This window comes from Mesoplodon mirus (assembly GCF_964341445.2).
Source record: "Mesoplodon mirus genome assembly, chromosome: 4".
Taxonomy (NCBI): Eukaryota; Metazoa; Chordata; class Mammalia; order Artiodactyla; family Ziphiidae; genus Mesoplodon; species Mesoplodon mirus.
Genome location: NC_138979.1, coordinates 177,337,123 through 177,357,178, shown reverse-complemented (window position 1 = coordinate 177,357,178; position 20,056 = coordinate 177,337,123). Strand labels below are relative to the sequence as shown.

Sequence of the window (20,056 nt, the reverse complement as noted above, 5' to 3'; positions counted from 1 at the left end):
GAACGAATAAGAATGAGAGGAAGACAGCACGTGGGGTGGGAGGGGGAGGAAAAGAAGCGCACACACCACTAATGCAATTACAGGTGGCATCAGCTGTGATTTCTGTCTCTGCTCGTGAGCGCCCATCTGGAAAGGTCTTGTTTAAATGGGAGTGAAAATTTATTATTTTTAAAAGAAAAATGCACAGTAAATTTTACTTACGTATTTATAGAAAGATTTATACCAATCAAGCATTTAACAATGTAAAAAGTAAATCTACATTTGCAAAGTTAAACATATGAAAATACAAAGCAGACTGAATTATCAAAAAGAAAACATTTTATTTATATCACTAAATACAATTAGTTTCCCTGATTATAACCCATAATGAGTGTCACCTAAAATACAGGATGGTCTGTACAGAGGCAGACACTCCCAGCATCTCCGTGTGTATGCATATATACACTGAGCCCCTGACCTCAGAAAAAGCAAGAGCTGAGCTCGTTAGATTATTTTTGTTTTTAGAAACTCTTACCATTGGAAGGAAATCAGAGGAAGATTTTGGGAGCCGAGTACTTGTATAATAACTTAAAAAGTTAAAAGCTTGTAGTGATAAAATAACCTTGTGTACCCTCCTCAGGCATCTCAGGCAAGTGACCCTTCTGCAGACCCCAAAACTGGAGAGAGACGACCAATCACCAAAACAACCAGGCTCCGTTCATTTGCCATGTGGTTGGTCATGGTGCATTTCTGGTGTGTAAGTCAACAGAACAATCATGACCCAGAGGTGAAGCAAAGCCTGAAGAAAGAAAAAACAATTTATGGATTAGCCAATAAATCAATCCTCCCTGAAGGCCCACTGTGCAGTGCACTGAGGGCAGGAGCTATGTCTCGTTTGTCTCTGTATTCCTGTGGCTAGCGTGTCTGCAACAGTGCAGGTGCGCAGTACGTGTTTACTGGATAAACAAGGAAGAAACAACTGTACAGTCAAATGAGCTAACAAGTGCAATGGAAGGTAATAAAGAGCTACAATACCTACAGCATTCAGTTGAGAGGAGCAAAGTCTTGAGCACATTCACAACGTGCACACGTACACATAACTAACCCATCAGGGGATTACAATGCAGAGTAGATGGCCTGATTAAAACGGCTAGGTATACATGAAGTTGGCTGGAAAGGCTTTTTAGAACAGAGTTGTGGTTGGTGTTTTGAAAGAGGGTTTAGCCATGATTTGGTGAAGAGGTGACGGGAAGACATTCTTCACAGGAATAATGTGTCAGGTCTCAGAGGTCGATTTAGGGTCCAGAACAGGACCTGCAGTGATACATTTCCACTAACTCCCTCATGGTGGTGCTGACATGATGAGGTTCCATCACGAAGTTGCCTTGCACACAAGAAGTGCCACATCGCATCTCATGCTGACAGAGGGTGCCTGTGTTCCTCATGATCCCCCCACCCAGATGTGGGCGTGTTCTGAATCCTTTCTGATGCCATTCAATTTTTTTTCTTTTGCTCTCCCCATCCCCCTCATCTTAAAACCTTTTTGTTTAAAGGAGTAACTCTTCCCTCTAGTGGCTCTCAAGGAAATTTCTACGTATGCTTTTATTTCTTCTCAAGAAAACTGCCCATCTTAATTCAGTTCAACTACTTTTAGACATCCCCACTCAGAACAGTCAGTGGGCTTTTTAGGCTCACAGAAGATATGACATGGCATCCCAAACTATGGTAACCATTTTATTAGAGCTAAGAAATCTAAGAAAGAAAATACATCAACTTTGAGATCCCTTTAGGAAATAAAGCAAAACACATGGAAATAATTAAACTTTACTTCAAGATAAAAATGAAATCAATTGTTTTGTGTTGTATCACTGGAGGGGCTTAGAAATAAAGGTAATCATTAAACTGCACTACAGTTAGTTTTATTGTCAGTAAAGCCTTCAAGCAATTTATTTTTTAGACATAATGAATTATCAACATTACTTGCATGCTTTAAGAAAAAAAATCTTAATTACCAAAAATGAGTTCTATTCTCTTTCAAAATTGCTAAAAGTTTAGTCAAAAAGATCAGCAGCTGAAAAAAACTAGCTAAAAATCAAATGCAGCACTGTTTTTGCAAACAAGTTTACTTACCATATATATAATTACAAAAACTCGTGCTATGGGGTATCTTCGGAGAAAAATTCCCAAACGGATGCTGTGCAGGTGGCAGGGGTGGAGAGAGAGGAGAGAGTTACACTCAAAACATGTGGTAATATCTCATCATGTTTTTTTAAGACTTTACTCATTTAAACTATTTATGTGGCTACCACAAAAGACAGATTATTTCTGTTTTATAGTAGATTGTTAAATGATTACTTGAAATAACCATATAAAATATCATAGCAGTGAGCAAATACTTTTATCATTATTTGGGGATTGACTGTTAAGCTTTTAGCACAAGCTATTCCTCTTAATTCTTCAGCTACAACTGTAGAAGGCAAACTTGGTCCCTCTGGCAATCGTTTTTCTTTTAGGAACCAAAGGCAAGTGTGAATACATGAATAGGAAAAAAGAGTCTAGTTGGAGTGAACCTGTAAATAGCCAATCTGGGAGCTTCAGCATGGACACATACTTCTAAAAGGCTCCCAGCTACAGAGACTCAAGTAGACACTTTAAGTAAGAGTGGGAAGCATTACGATGTCCAGACCTATTACTATGCCTTTCTGCAACATTTTTTCCCTAAGATGGATACATGTACAGATACACCTTTCTTCTATGCCCTTCTGCTTCTTTCACTACCCCTAGCACAATGCCTTGCCTTGCATATACGTTCTCTGAAAATTAATATGTTTATTGAATAAATTAATAGTTGAAATAGATGTGCTCAATAGTGTGGAGACAGTGACTATGGCATCCAAGGCTCACTGCTTCAGGAAACCAAATTAGTAAATCATCCTCATTTTTAATACCATAGCTCTATTCTGACACAAAAAGGTAAGGAAAGATTGCTCTGTTAGGCAACAATTCATTTAAACTATGTTTAATTATAAAAACTAAAAGGCAAGAGAGTTTAGTAGGTTATTTAGATATGAACTTTATCAAGGCTATACACATATACTGGTAAAACATTTTCTTTATAGGGTGGATGACTACTAGTATAAAAAGTTTTATTTATAAATATATATAACATACATATAAATTGTTATTTATATAGTATATATAAAATATATATGAAAATAAGTACTATTCATTTATATATAGTGGCATCTTTTATTCTAATCATATGATGAAGTAAGGATATAAAACATTCAAATGGATGCATTTACATGATAGAGGCTTTCTCAATGAAGTTTAATGAGTTTTTAAACAGAGTTTATTACAGAAAGAAGAGAAATGATCAGAGTTAAACACCTTCAACAAAATACAGGCACTGGCAGACCTCTTAAAGCAATTTCATGACACTGAAATATCAGCTAGGGGGACTTCCCTGGAGCTCCAGTGCTTAAGACTCCGTGCTCCCAAGGCAGGGGGCCCAGGTTTAATCCCTGGTCAGGGAACTAGATCCTGCATGCCACAACTAAAAAAGATCCCACGTGCCGCAACTAAACATCTCGTATGCTGCAACGAAGATCCCACGTGCCGCAACTAAGACCTGGTGCAGCCAAATAAATAAATAAGTATTTAAAAAAAAAAAAATCAGCTTGGGAATTCCCTGGCGGCCCAGTGGCTAGGACTCCGCGCTTCTACTGCAGGGGGCCTGGTTCAATCCCTGGTGAGGAAACTACTCCCGCAAGCCACATGGCGCAGTCAATCAATCAATCAGTATCAGCTCTGCTGGACAGGACTCAGTATGACTGAAATCACTGGAGAATGTTACAAAAATACGGTCCATCACTCATTGGTTCTGGCACTGCTTACCTAAATTGGTCAATTGAACTAGCAGCTTTGCGGACTTTCCCATACATTCCTGCCAGATTAGTTTCTGTGTCATTAAAAAGAACAGGAACGTTTCGCAGACGTGTGCCTGTTTAAACAAGAAAATAAGTAATTAACGTACAGACATCAAAGTCAACTTTCTCACAAAATTATAGTTGAATATACCTTATGTTACATATGGAAGAAATTCTCAAGGTCAACTTTTAAGCAATAACCAAAGGTGAAAACATTAAAAGAAGACAGTTTAGATATGTAAACTTCCATACCCGCAAAAATCAAAATTTAAAAACTAAGAAAATTATTTTCCCATGAAGTTAGCAAAAATCAGAGTTTACCAAGTATTGGTGAGAGGCAGCATTCATGGGCACTTTCTTCCTGGGCCAGCAGGAGTGAGGCCACACACCCTTTCTACGAAGCTGGTAACTCCCAAATTCGCATCTCCAGCCCAGTCCACCTCCAACTCCAGGCTCGTCCGATCACCCTTTCATTTCCATCTGGATGTCTAGTAGACATCTCAACTTAGCACACGGCACACAGTTATCCTGATTGCCTGCCCTTGCTGCCAACCTTCTCTTCCTGCAGTTTTCCCCATCTCAATACACAACTCCACTTTTCCAAAAACCTTTAACTCCTTTCTCTCAAACTCCACATCTGATCTGCCCGCAAATTCCATCTGCTTTCCTTTAAAATAAATCCTGAACCCACCCCCTCCATCCCCACTATGGTCTGAGTCACCAGCCTGCCTTACGTGGGTTAAAACCATGCCCCTCCCTGGTCTCCCTGCCTCAGTGCTTAGCTCTCTGCAGTCTACTCTTGACACAGCAGCCAGAGACAACTTGTTAAAATATACAGGTCAGCTCAGTCACTCCTCTCAAGACCCTTCTATGGCTTCCGACTTCATTCAGAGTAAAAGTCCTTATATAGACCTAAACAGCCTCCTCCAAGTTCTGGCCCCTCATTCAGTCTACTCCAGCTGCACTGGTCTCCTGCAATGTGCCAGCTATACTCCTGCCTCAGGGCCTTTGCACTTCTCTCTGCTTGGAACACTTTTTCTGTAGATCTCTTCATAGTCTACTACCTGACTTCCTTTGGGGCTTTAATGAAATGCCACCTTTTCAACAAGGTCTTCCTTGACTACCCTGTTTAAATTACTATCCCCTCCTCACATGTGGCACCCTGCACATCTTTCTCTGCTCCATTTCCCTCTGTAGCACATATCTCCAGCTCATACCACTTGTTTACTGCCTGTCTCCTCCCCTGTATTCCCCCACGACACCAGAATGTGAGATCTATGGGGCAGAGAGTCTGGCCTCTTTTGTTGACCACTGTATCTCTGCAACAGCACCTGATACTGAGTGGGCACTTAATAATTATTTGCTGATTTAGGGAACAAGAATCAAAAGCCTTTAAATGGGGGCTTCCCTGATGGCGCAGTGGTTAAGAGACCGCCTGCCGATGCAGCGAACATGGGTTTGTGCCCTGGTCTGGGAAGATCCCACATGCCACGGAGCGGCTGGGCCCGTGAGCCATGGCCGCTGAGCCTGCACATCCGGAGCCTGTGGTCCGCAACGGGAGAGGCCACAACAGTGAGAGGCCCGCGTACCACAAAAAAAAAAAAAAAAAAAAAAAAAAAAAAGCCTTTAAATGTGTGTGTTTATTGACCCAACAATTCCATTTCTGATCATTTATCAATCTCCAACAATAAGGAACTGATTAAACAAATTACAGTATTTTCATGTGATAAATTTCTATAAAGCAATATATACATTATTGTATGAAATATATTATTAAAATATATTTATATGAAAAGAATTAAAAATCAATAAAACAAGTGCTGCAAACATATATAGGAAAAAAGTCTGGACAAAGATGTTCCAAAATGTTACCTGAGGGCAAGAGATTATCAGGTGGTTTTAATTTCCTTTTTTTGGCATTTCTTTTTATAGTGAGACTGTGTTATTAAAAAATATATATAAAATAACATGTTATTTGAAATTTATTAAAAATTTAAAGCCAAAGAACTAAGATTTGTTGAATGACTACTTTGTAGTCAAAGTAGTCATGAAGTTCTAAGACTAAAAACCTGATCTGTTGAAACTTATGCTAAAATCGTCAACATTCTTCTTGATCATGTATTTTAAGAATCTATACATTTCTCTGTTAAAATTATAGAGCACGATATACTCATGTGACTATGTATTAACTTTAATATTCATAATTACGGTTATTAAAGCAAGTCTTACTTTGAGATTCCTGAAAGCCCCTCTCAACTGAATTATTTGTCCTCACCACCCTGTTAAGTGTCCTGGGCCTTCTTCTCCAGGTTCGAAACCAGTGAGGGATAGTAATCAGCCCACTGTCCAGTTCATTAACGATCATATCAAACAGTGCACAGCCCAGGCCTCGAGAAAAGTGGCTGCTTTGTTAGATAAAGCTTCTTTTTAAACAAAAATGGTCTTTCTGTAACTTCTCAAATCATGTTTGAATTAGCAACGTTGAAAATTAAGGCAATGAAATATTCGTTTGAGATTCCCCTTTTTTTTTTTTTACCTTCGCCACTGTCAACTCCAGACATGTTAATAGAAGACCCATTACTACTGCTTCCAGCGGCGGACTTCATTTGCTGCTCAAGGCGCTCCAGCTGGAAGACCAGAGAGTTCTTCTCTGTGCTGAGACTCTCCAGCATGGTCTGCTTCTGGATGAGAGTCTCTGTCAGCTGATGGAGTCGATTTTCTAACTCAGACTGACTGCTGTTGCTTAAAGTTTTATTCGTAAGCTGAAAGGCAAAGTATTCATAAGATTACTACATAAAATGAAAGGCATACAATACAGAAACCACGTTACTACATTCCCACCGGTAAACCGTGGCATTAAGTGATTTCTCAAAACTCTACGATTCTTTCACCATCTACAGAAGCGATTTTCAAACTGTATTAGTGGGCCATGAAATCAATTTGGTGGGTCACAGTTGCCATTTAAAAAAACAGAACAGAATAGTACATAGAGGGCACAGCATATAGTGTGTGAGTATTCTTTTGTGAAACTTCTGTTTTGGTTTTATACGTGTAAGTGTGTGTGAGTATAGAGACATGATTTAAATTTTATTTCTTTTTTTTTTTTTTTTTTTTTTTTTTTTTTTTGCTGTACGCGGGCCTCTCACTGCTGTGGCCTCTCCCGTTGCGGAGCACAGGCTCCGGACACACAGGCTCCGCGGCCATGGCTCGCGGGCCCAGCCGCTCCGCGGCATGTGGGATCCTCCGGGATCGGGGCACGAACCCGCGTCCCCTGCATCGGCAGGCGGACTCTCAACCACTGCGCCACCAGGGAAGCCCTAAATTTTATTTCTTGCTATGTCATCACAGTCAAAAACACTTGAAAGCACTGGTACACGGGACACAGTTCAAGCTTCTCAACCTGGATTCAAAATCCTCCATAAGTCAACAGTTGTGGCACACTGCAAAAACCACAATCTCTGCGCTGCAATTTCCTAGCTACCTGACCTTGGACAAGTTGCTACACTTCCCCCAATCTGTCTGCTCATCTGTGAGGATAAGAGTGCCTTTTGCATATGGCCCTCTGGGACATGAAAGGAGAATTCTCCTAGCAGGCTCTGGCTGACAGTTGCTCCTTAGTAACTTCATTCCACCTTCTGTTTGCTCTCACCTGTGTCATCGTCCTCTGCTCCCATCTGGCCTCTGCTCTGCTGTTCAAATGTTCCCTTTGGGGCAAACCCAGTCCCCTTCTCTTCTCCAGTCTCTGCCTCCCTTCAAAGCCTCTTCCTTGAAGCCCTTTCCAACTACTCCAGCCCGAGCTGATCTCAGCCTTCTTTTAGACTCCTGCTGACTACCTTGGCATTTATCTTCACTATGGTAACAATTTTGCCTCCTCAATGAAACTGCCAGTCAGCTCTGTGAGGACAAGAATCACCGTCTGCATCAACACAGTCTGGAAAAGAGGCTGAGAGACGGATCTAAGTTGAAAACCCCAGCTCCGCCACTTCTTAGCTACAACCTAGGGCAAACTACAAACTACACTGAGGTATAGCTGACTTCTAGTTTCAGGTATACAACTTAATGATTTGAAATTTGTATACACTGTGAAATGATCAACACAGTAAGTCTAGTTACCATCCATCAAGCTTCCTTCCTTCTAAACCGCTTACAGCACTCCCACAAATTAATTGCAGGGCTAGGTCTACAATAAGTAACTATGAAATGGAATTATATTGAGTATAAACTAAGATTTACTTACTATTAAAAAGGAATGCTCAATTTTAAGACTGTACTGTGATCCCCAATCTACTTACTCCACACTTCAATATTTTTTAGTTGAGGTAAAATTTACATTCAGTGAAATACCCAGATCTTAAGTATAAAATGAGTTTCGACAAACGTATTAACTGTGCAACCAACACCCAGATCAAAACACAGAATATTTCCATCACCCCCAGACAACAGTGCTCTGCTTTCTATAACCAGAATTTAGTTTTGCCTTTTCTTGAATTTCCTATAAATGGAATCATACGGTATGATCACTTTTGTGTGTGGCTTTTTAAAAAGATTTATCCAGGGCTTCTCTGGTGGTGCAGTGGTTAAGAATCCGCCTGACAATGCAGGAGACATGGGTTTGAGCCCAGGAAGATCCCACATGCCGCAGAGCAACTAAGCCCGTGCACCACAACTACTGAGCCCGCGCTCTAGAGCCTGCGAGTCACAACTACTGAGCCTGCGCACCACAACTACTGAAGCCCGCGTGCCACAACTACTGAAGCCCCTGCGCCTAGAACCCATGCTCCACAACGAGAAGCCACCGCAAAGAGAAGCCCGCGCACCGCAACTAAGAGTAACCCCCGCTTGCCACAGCTAGAGAAAAAGCCCACATGCAGCAACAAAGACCCAATGCAGCCAAAAATAAATTTATTTTTTAAAAAACTAAAAAAATAAGAAGATTTATCCATGTTGTCATATCAGTAGTTTGTTTATCACTGAGTAGTATGCAATGTGTTTATCCATATACTTTTTTAAAAAATTAATTAATTAATTAATCTTTGGCTGCGTTGGGTCTTTGTTACTGAGCACAGGCTTTCTCTAGTTGCGGCGAGCGGGGGCTACTCTTTGTTGTGCGTGGGCTTCTCGTTGCAGTGGCTTCTCTTATTGCGGAGCACGGGCTCTAAGTGCGCGGGTTTCAGTAGTTGTGGCATGCAGGCTCAATAGTTGTGGCGCACGGGCTTAGCTGCTCCGCGGCATGTGGGATCCTCCCAGACCAGGGACCCGTGTCCCCTGCATTGGCAGGCGGATTCTTAACCACTGCGTCACCAGGAAAGCCCCCACGTACTTGTTGACAGACATTTCAGTTGTTTCCAGTTTGGGCTATTTATGAACAAAGCCACTACAAATATTCCTGTACAAGTCTTTTTGTGGACATATGGCTTCACTTATACTGAGTAAGTATCTGAGGTTGTAGGTTAGATGTATGTTGTTAACTTTATCAGAAACAGCCAGTTTTCCAAAGTGGCTGTACTACTGTACCCTCCCACCAGCAGAGTATGACCGTTCCAACTGCACCACATCCTCAACGCGTGGTACTGCCAATCTTTCCACTTTCTGCCAGTCTAGTGGGCGTGGAGTGCTGTATCTCCCTGAGGTTTTAATTTGCATTTCCCTGATGACTAATGATTTTGAGCACCTACTCTTGTGCTTATCTGGCTATTCATGATCTTCTTTTGTGAACTGTCTACCCAAGTCTTTTGTCCATTAAAAAAAGTTAGTTTTACATCTCTTTAGTTTCAGTAAGAGTCCTTATCCTGGTCACAAACCCTCTGTCAGCTGAGCTATGCATTGTAACCAGCTCCTCCCAGTCTGTTGCTGACCTCTCTTCATTTTTGTCATGGAGTCTCTGGATGAGCAAAAATTTTTAATTTTGATGAAGTCCAATTTTATCACTTTTTCCATCTATGGTTAGTGCTTCTTGTGTCCTAAGAAATCTGTCTTCTCCCAAATTGCAGAAGATTTCCCTGTACTTTCTTGTAGGAGCTTTGTAGCTTACGCCTAGCTTCATTCCAAATCAATTTTTGTTAATTTTACAAGTCTAATTAGGGGATAAAGATCAATGTTCATTTTTTTCCACAAGTTTTTATCTAGTCCCATAAAATAGTTTTTAAAGAAAGAAAAAATAGTCAAACTGCAATGTAATTTTTTTTTTTTTTTGGCTGCATTGGGTATTTGTAGCATGTGGGGTCTTTCGTTGTGGCAAGCGGGCTCTCCGTTGCGGTGCACAGGCTTCTCTCTAGTTTGTGGTGTGTAGGCTCTAGAGCACGCAGGCTCACCAGTTGCAGCACACGGGCCCAGTTGCCCCACAGCATGTGGGATACTAGTTCCCCGGCCAGGGATAGAACCCATGTCCCCTGCACTGGAAGGCAGACTCCTAACCACTGGACCACCAGGGAACTCCCATGCAATGTAATTTTTTAACCAAGATATTTTTCTCCGAGGAGGCCCAAAGGTAATAAGCAGAAACAGCATTTTTTATTGTTCATTCAGTATATATCTTAACTCACTAATTGAGTGGGGTTTTGTTTTGTTTTGTTTTGTTTTGCAGTGTATTAAGGGGTTGATATCTTTTTAAATTGTACAACTTCCTTCTTACTTAGATGAAAAATCTTTCAGAGATAACCTCTTATGGTTATTTCTTGATTAACAAAAATACCATGATATCTTAGATATAGTATGTACTCAATAAACATTTTTAAAATATTGGAATGTTTACCTAAGCATTAGACTGACTGATGGTTTATGCTTTCTTTTAATTTTCTGTTAGCAAGTCATCTTACCATTTGTAATCATTTCACAAATGTAGGAAAGGGAAGGAGAAGGGAACACTCAAAATCAGTTAGCTGTCCCCAACTCTTATAAAAATTTAAAGTTTTTAAACATTTTAAATTATGGACTACTAAGAAGTCTAAGAACTTAAAAAAATTAAATTATTTGACTTTTCATGTTCAAACAAAGTCATCACCTAACTGAAAAATGAACTAGTCAATCTATGCAAATTATTTAAATGATCAATAAGTTCATTATTTATTAAGTCAATCATGTGAATATAAGAGGGGAAAGGACAGTGTATAATGACAGGGTAAGTGAATGCACGATTTTGTCAGTTAATGATAAAGACTGGCAAATCTGAGTGGTAGGCACATATTATTTTCTATGTTTCACATTTTCAGTTATAAAAAGGTCTTAGTGACTCTAACGAAAGATCTATTAATAAGAAAATGTATTGTTGGATTTTTCTTAGGAAAACACACTGTAAAACTGGCAATCAGCAAAACTACCACTGAAGTTAGATGGTATGAAATTCTGGAGTAACTCACATCTCCTTGGGTGACTGGTTACAAGATACCTGTATAAGAAGCCAGCCCTAGAATACAGCAAATGCAGACTCAAATGGCATTCAATGGAAATTCATTCTATATCACATTGAAAATAACTTACCTCACTACTCCAACAATAGGATTCAGGTGAAAATACAGGAAAAGAAAGTCTTACTGTATCCCTAAAAAAAATGTAGTTTTACAATGGTATCTTTGCCCAAGTTGTGAATGCTGCTTCATACCTGATTCCTGAGTTTTTGAATTTCATCTTCTCGATCTTTAATTCTGCTTTGCAATGTGTTCTTTGTTCGATACAGATCTTCTTCCATGTAGTGGAATTCCTACAAAGTGAGGCACAAATAAACAAAAGCTAAGTCAGTGCTCCCTATGTCATCTCCAGTACCTGAAACAATGCCTGACACAGGTAGGCACTTGATCAATATGTGCTGTGTATATACTGAATGAGTAAATGAACAGACTTCAAGGGATCTGATGAAAAGTTAATACTTCAGCACGATGTATCAATTTGTATATGATGACTAAGCACAAATCTTTTTTTTTTTTAATAAATTTATTTATTTATCTATTTATTTTTTGGCTGCGTTGGGTCTTCATTGCTGCGTGTGGGCTTTTCTCTAGTGGCGGCAAGCGGGGGCTACTCTTCGTTGCAGTGTGTGGGCTTCTCAATGCAGTGGCTTTTCTTGTTGCACAGCACGGGTTCTAGGTGCGCAAGCTTCAGTAGTTGCGGCTCACGGGCTCTAGAGCTCAGGCTCAGTAGTTGTGGCGCACGGGCTTAGCTGCTCTGCGGCATGTGGTATCTTCCCGGACCAGGGCTTGAACCCGAGTCGCCTGCACTGGTAGGCGGATTCTTAACCACTGTGCCACCAGGGAAGTCCCAGAGCACAAGTCTTTATTGGTCATATGTTTTCATTTTTCTTGGGTAGAAAAACATAGGAACAGAACTGCTGGATCATATGATAAGTGTATGCCTAGCATAAAGGAAGAAAACCTGCCAAACTGTTTTCTGAATGCTTTTCAAAATACCTGTACCATTTTGCATTCCTACAGGAATATGAGAGAGTTCCAGTTCTTCCACATCCTTTCCAACATTTGGTACTGTCAGTCTCTGTAAGTGTGGCTATTATAGTGGGCATGTAGTGATATCTCACTGTGGTTTCAATTTGCATGTCCCTGATGATTTTGGGCAGCTTTTCACGGGCTTATTTTTATCAGGCAATATCTTGCGCCTGTTTTGCTCCATCACTGATAAAACACAGAGAGAGGAAAGAAAGAAATACCTCCAAATTCACTAACAACTGCACCAAACTAGTTTGTATGAAGGACAGGATCAGTAAGAGTCAGGTGAGAATTAAAGAGTAAAGCAATGCCAGGAAAGAAAGAGTAAATCATTAAGTACCTTCAAAAGCATTATGCTTAACGGTGCAAAGTAAAGGGAGCTGTATGAAGAAGTAACGTGATATGGAATCAAACTGCTAGAGACTACTTTAGACATTTAGTTCAACCTGCTCACTTCACAGACTAAAAAAACTGAGATAAGTGAGAAAAGAGAAAATGAGGAAGGTAATTAGGTTAGGTAGGGGAATAATAATTTACAAGAAGGTTTGCCCAGTTTCTTTTAAGCTCTAGGCTAGCATAAAATTTAAGGCTGAAATTTACTTAAATTACTTAAAGGACTATTTAATCCCAAGATTAAGTACTTCCCATCCAGAACATCTGATTACTAAATAAATGGCCTAGAGCTACATTCAGCTCCACTTTCCTCTATACTTAATTCCCTCATTTCAGAAAAGGGCACTGCAAGTCGATATGTAAAACCATCGGCCATAATAAAATGAAAGTTAGCTCACTAAACATCAAGAACATCAAATTCTTGCCTTTTAATATATACTAGCTCCTTAAATAAATTAAAATGCAATTTCTGAAAGGAGAGCTAATCTTACAACCAAATTATCTAAGATAGCCTACGATGTACCCTACAGGTTGTTACTCGGTGAATTTTTCTCTTACTACTCAGGAAATCACTGTCATAATAAAAACAAACACTTCCCTGAAAATAGAACCAGTTTCAGAAATGATACATCCTAATGAAAAAAATCTTCAAAGAATATAAGTATGCAAAGCTGGAAACGTTATAAGTGATGCACTGAGAAATATACAAAGCTTTCCCTTTTGTAAAATGAATAGTGATTTTATTGTGAAGATGAAATAAGATAATGTATACTAAGTACCTATAACAATGTTGTTACTCAGTAAATTATAGATGTTACGAATATTACATATAGATTCTTATTGTGAAAATGTGACTGTAAACATGTTTAACTGTGTTAGTACTGAAACTATCATATAAGTACATTGAAGTAAAATAATTTGGCTTGGAGAGCAGACAACTGCTAATTGAATAATGAAATATAATTTTAAACATGATTTGTAAATAAAGTCTGTTATAAGCATTTTTTCTCAAAACAGAAAAAGCAGTCTATTATGGCACTCATGTTGTATTTATATTTCTATTAAATAAAAGTTACTACTGTTTCTAGAAAGTAAAAATCTGATAAAATACAAAAATCAACTGATGTTTTCAAGTGTTCTAACATACATACTCTGACAAGGAGATACAATAAAATACAGACAGAGCAGTAGAAAGAATTCTGGGCTCTGGGACAGGAATCCTGGATTCTATTCTGTTCTCTAATTAGCTGTGTGATATTAAGCAAGTCTCAAAATCATTTTGTGTCGCTATATTTCACCTGTTAAAACAAACAAACAATGAGGAGGGTGGGTTAGTAATAAGGTAGGAGGGACCTCTGAGCTCATCCTCTAAGAATTTCAGTAAGCTGCTTTACTAGCAGTCTCCTCATATGACCGCTAGTGGACAGTCTTCCTAGGTAATCATCAATCTAAAATCCTTACCTGCTTCTGTCGGTCCAATTCTGCCTCTAGTTCCTGTTTAGCTGCTCTTTGTCCAACTATTTGGTCTTGCAGATCCTGTAATTGTTCTCTTGCTGATTCTGCTTCACTAACCTGCTGAGCCTCCATATCCTAAAAAGATGAACCGTACATGTGAAAGCAATAATGAACCGTTCAGTTCAGTATTTACTGAGTGATCATTATGTGCCGTGAACAGGGCTCAGCAGGTACTGGAGGGATAAAGATGAATGAGACACAGACGCAGACTAAACGGAGCACAAAAACTGGCCCCTCCTTATATAACACGGCAAATGGTGAGAGAAATGAACAGGATGCTGCAGCAGAAACCATTTGGTTTAATGACCAGGAGCAGACAGCGGCTCACTGGGAGATGTGTCTCTCTATTCAAAAGCAACAATTTCAAGAATAGAAATGTAACATCAAAAAGGACTTCACTGCGTTAGTCCCCTGAAATTGCAGGTTATAAGTAGTTTTGTACATGTGTGGGTATCAACATACAGTAATATACAGTAAAAATAACTTTTCTCTCATATCACCTGAGGTTAGTATATTTCTTTTTTAGCTCTATTACTATTATCTGTTTTCACATCTTCCCATATTTCTCACTTTAACTTCTTCACTTGGTGTCACTATTCTCACTTCTTCAAACTCAAAAAGCAGCTTCTAGATATCTGTGAAATCCACTAGTGGCAAAGAACATTGCTCTAGGTTTCTGTATTTTCTCTCTGTGGGTTAATAAGCACAAGTCCATTCATACAGTACTACATGAAACAAAAACTGGCATCTTAACTTTGCTTTTTATCTTTTGGTACATTGTGTTATATACTCATCTCCACAAACTCTGGCACTTCGCATATTGTTTGAAAGAACTGATAGGTTAATGATACTCCCATATAACCACAGTAAAATACTCTAAATTCACACAACTTTGTGGACTTAGTGGAAAACAGCAATAAGTTAAATTATTTTTCCCTACCATTTTCAGGGTGAGTAGGAAGTAGACTAATCTTTGTTATCAATTTGACTAAATCTGATGAATTCTCAAGAGATAGGCAGTAAGCGCAGTGGTTAAGGACACATGTCCTGGAATCAGACAGACTGGGTTCTAATCCTGGCTCTGCTACTTTACGAGTCATGGCAAGTTAGTTTCTTTCTCTGCACCTAAATTTTTTCAAACTGTAAAATGAGAATGCATCATCTCCCTCACGGGGTTCTGGTACGGAATAAATGAAAGGACATATGTCGAGGGCTTTATGCAGCGCTTGGCACATGAAGTGCTCAGCAAATGACAGCTGCTATAATTAACAATTCTTCCATTTTGCCAGACCTAATCCTATGGTCCTTATTATCAATTTCATAAACTTCTTGAGAAAGGATAGGAAAATGTGTCAATGTTATCAATGATGCTGGGGTAGGGATGAGATATTAAAGTAAAACAAATCATATTTTTCATAATCTCATGCAAAAGACACGGAATAGGTAGGAAAAAGTTTAGCATTTATTCAATTTCAAATTCATGGGACTTAAGTCTTTGGAATTCAAAATTATTTAGAGAAAAAAGATCCTACACTTTAAAGGGCAGTAAGAAAAAAACCCAGAAATAATAGCAGCTACTATTTACTGAGCCTATTATGTGTCAGAAACAGTGCTAGGCCCTTTATACATAGTATCCCTTATTCTCAAGAGAACCTTGTTCTCGTATGCAACCTACAGATGAGAAAACTAAGGCTCAGTGAGATGTGGTACCTGGTGTAAGGTAACACATCTACTGAGTGCCAAAGCCAGGATACAAGATCTGCATCTAGATCTGACAGTCAAACCCATGCCCCAGACAAGCCAGCCCATTCTCACAACTTCCACACTTGCCACTGTTGTTCATGTACATCTTACAAATCAATAATTATCTAAGTTAATGCATGGATAAGTATTCTTGGCAGAAAGTTGTTTTGTTTTTTTTTCTTTTTTAAGAAGAGAAGGCTCATTACCACACACTTTTATCTTTCCCATCCTCAGAGACCCCTCCTATGTCAGAGACCCCATGTTTAAGATAAATAAGTGGCCCAATTTTACCTTTCGATTAAATATATTAATTACGCAAACTATAAATTATAAGATTACGTGTGAAACTATAAAAGATCAACCCTAAGCCCATTCTAATATTAGACAACACCCTAGTTTTAGAGACAAGCCCAAATCTAATGTTTTTAACCACTAGAATGTTAGGTCCATAAATATGAAGATTGTCTGGTTCTCTGTTATAGCTCTAAGCCTAGAAGATGTCTGGCACATGGCAAATACCTGGTAAGTATCTGTTGAATGAATGAATCTGGTTACCTATCTTTCTTATTCCTATAACTTTAAGTCAATCAATGGACAAGAAACTTATTGCTTTAGATTCACTTCTGTATGGTAACTAATATTCCCAAAGTTTCACACATTATTTCACCAATACCCTTCCCTCAAAATATAGAATCCATCATGTCTCAAGCTACTAATACCTGAGGGTAAATGGCTGTCTGTGAAGCTGAACAGTAATGTATCTTACCTGTAATTCAGATCTCAGCTGATGTATCTGACCCATCAGTTTCTGTATTTCCTCCCTTTGCATCTCCTTCTCATGCCGAAGTTCTTCTAGTTCCACGCTATTTGCAGTACTGCTATCTAGGCCTTCAAAACCAGACCCTTCCTTTAAGCTGTTAATCAGTTTTTCTTTAGACTATCATAAAAAAAAGAATAGCAAAGCAGAGTTAGCTTGTACACTGAATATCATCTACCACACACAAATCAAACTGTTATGGGAATATTCCAATTATATTCTCCACCAGAGAAAGTCCACAGAATGTTAAATCCATAGGGATAAAAATGCAACAGAGCTTTGCTGTAACAGCGTTCTTGGACTGTAGTCCCCAGGACCCTGTTATTGTTGAAAACTTGTTATTAACAAGATTCTTCTCATCCTTTCTTATACTCCCCCCCGCCACCAATCACATTCCACTCAACAAATATTTATGGAGAACCTACAATGGGTTTGGCACTATGCTAAGCGTCCTATGTAATAAAGACAACGTCACTCCAGACAGCACCCTCTGCCTTACGAATCAAAAGGGAAGTGACAAATATCCGATACAAGGCAGAGTTCTGAGCAGAAAAAAATACACTTCTGGGGAAGAGAAGACTTTACTTGAAAGAAAGCTCTTATGCTGGTCCTGGAAAATGGCTAAGATTTTAAAAGGTGTAGAGAAAACAGAGGACAAAGCATAAAATGAAAAAAACACGAGGGCCCAAGAGTATCCTGGGATGCATTCAGACAGAATGTCAGGACCAGTGTGTGAGGGCTTCGGATACTGGGCTAAAATGTGTGAATTGTACTGGGCGGTCCAGAGCCAGTTACCAGGAAGTGGATAAGGAAGTGATATGACCAGAGGTGCGGTTGAGGAGGGTAACTCTGGCAGAGGGTTAAAGCGGTAGCTCACAAACTATGGTCGATGGGCCAGATCTGGCCTGTGGCCTTTTTTTGCGTAGCTCACTAAGCTAAGAATGGTTCTTTACATTTTCAAAGGATTATAAAAAAGTAAAGACAAAGAATATGTGATGGAGATCACATACAGCCCTCAAAGTCTACAACAGGTACTATCAGGCCCCTTACAGAAAAACTTTGCCGACACCCAGTATAAAGGATAAGTTGGAAGAAGAGATTTGACATGGGAAGACTAGTTTAAAAAGTGCTGTAATCCTAGGCCAGTAACAAAAAGGACCATTGGTTCCTTCACCATAAATAAATATTTGAAAGCCACTCTCCTCCATCAAAAAGTTTCTCCTTTTTATGGGTGATGTCTTCCAGCTTTTCTGTATTTTTCAAATTTTCTATAATAAACATGATTAGATCTACATCTATATTTATATATCCATACCTCCATGTGGCTAAAGAGCAGACCTCTTGGGCTTCCCTGGTGGCGCAGTGGTTGAGAGTCCGCCTGCCGATGCAGGGGACGCGGGTTCGTGCCCCGGTCCAGGGGGATCCCACATGCCGCGGAGTGGCTGGGCCCGTGAGCCATGGCTGCTGAGCCTGCGCATCCGGAGCCTGTGCTCCGCAACGGGAGAGGCCACGGCGGGGAGGGGCCCGCGAACCGCAAAAAAAAAAAAAAAAAAAAACAGCAGACCTCTCTGCTGAGCTTCAGGCCTACACTTCTGATGGCCTTCCTGATGCGTTCACCTCGATGTCACGTCAATTTTGCAAACTCACCGTAATTTATCATCATCTCCTTCAATCCTAGACCGCTGTCTCTCCTTTTTTCCCTTTTGCAGTAGCACACGGGAACATCCCTCGTACACTCACACCAGAAACGTGGGATCATCCTAGATTCCATTTACCTTTTTCTCTCTTCTTCCCATTAAATCCCCAAGTCTCATATATGCTACCTCCTACAACTCTCCCAGCAGTCCCTGGTTTGTCATCCTCACTGCCACAAACTTAGATCAGGTCCTCATAATTTCTTGCCACTATTTTTGATAAAAGCCTCTTTATCATCTACACCTCACCATCCCACTCCTCATCCCTTCGAGGTATTCAACAATTTACTGAGTACCTACTAAGGGCCAGGCACTGTGCTGGGGATTCAACGGTAAACAAGACAGACATCCAACACTCGCCTAACCTCTTCATGGCTGCCACAGTTCTTACACCCAAATCTGATCATGCTGCTCAAGTCCTCCGAAACCTCCCCACCCCCTACCATCACCTATAGGATAAAATCAAAACTCCTCTGCATGGTATGCAAGGCCTTCCACAATCTGGCATCTGCTGCCATTGAGTTTTCTCTCCCATCTCTTAATCTCTAATACTTGATGCTCTAGCAACAGAGAACTAGCTGCTGTCTCCTAAATACACCATGTTCCCTCAGGCCCGCTCTGCTCTGGCACAGGCTGTTCTACCTGAAATCTCCTCTCTATCACGGGTCTTCCTACTCATCCTTCAAGTTTCTCTTCATCCAGCATCTCCAGTGATCCCTGACATCTCCAGGCAGGTTTTAAGGACTTCTTCTTTCAAGCTCCCACAGTACTGCGCCAATAATTTCATTTTATCAATTGCCTCAGTGTTGTCCCACTATACTGAATGCTCCCTTAAGAAAGAGGACACATCTTTGGAGCTCAGTATCCTCAGCACCTATCAAAGTGCCTAGTGAATAGTTAGGTGCTCAATTAAGTACCTCTTAGATGAATTAACAAATTACACTGATACAACACAAATAATTAGAAAGAAGAGTTTAGAGGAGATGGATATGATATTTCACGGAGGTAGAATAAAAAAGGGTTCATTGCCAATAGGAGGCAGGCGCTAAAGGAAAAAGGTGGAGTCAAAAGGACACTGCAGTTTCAAGTTTCACTGCCTAGGAAGGTGGCAATATCACTTATGAAAACAGGAGAATGGAGGGGAAGCTGATTTGGGGGTTGGGACATCCCACATAGAGAAGCATGGCAGGCATTCAGAAACCAGGTGGGAAGTTGGAGCCATGCTGAAGTCACATCAAGTGACAGAAGCAGAGTATATGACAAAGCAAAATAAAAAAGAATAACAAAAAAGGACAGAAGAAGAGGACCCAAGAGAAACAGCAGTAAAGAGAAGACAGAGCTAAGGCAGTACACGTAACATCAGAAGGCGGCTTTCAAGAAGGTAGGAGGGTTCACAGGGTCAAAACCTCTACCAAAATCAAAGTGGATGGAAACCAGTAAGAGGACAGAAAGCATTTAGGTCACTAAAGACTTTTCAGAAGACAATTTCAGAAATGTAGTGGGGACAGAAATTACATACAAGAGTTAAAGTTAACAGTTCTAAAATGAAGACAG

General features: G+C 39.9%; 1 protein-coding gene across 1 annotated transcript in view; it reads right to left on the bottom strand.

The window, feature by feature from the left end:
• Window positions 1-300: 300 nt before the first annotated feature.
• The window catches only part of GOLGA5 (golgin A5), a 31,597-nt gene continuing 11,841 nt past the window's right edge, over window positions 301-20,056 (bottom strand). The window contains exons 7-13 of the mRNA XM_082620202.1: window positions 16,758-16,928; window positions 14,195-14,323; window positions 11,506-11,604; window positions 6,445-6,670; window positions 3,877-3,982; window positions 2,110-2,173; window positions 301-778 (exon numbers count right to left, since the gene is read on the bottom strand). Coding sequence (XP_082476328.1) covers window positions 698-778; window positions 2,110-2,173; window positions 3,877-3,982; window positions 6,445-6,670; window positions 11,506-11,604; window positions 14,195-14,323; window positions 16,758-16,928 — 876 coding nt within the window. The 3' untranslated portion in view covers window positions 301-697. The remainder of the gene's footprint in view (window positions 779-2,109; window positions 2,174-3,876; window positions 3,983-6,444; window positions 6,671-11,505; window positions 11,605-14,194; window positions 14,324-16,757; window positions 16,929-20,056) is intronic.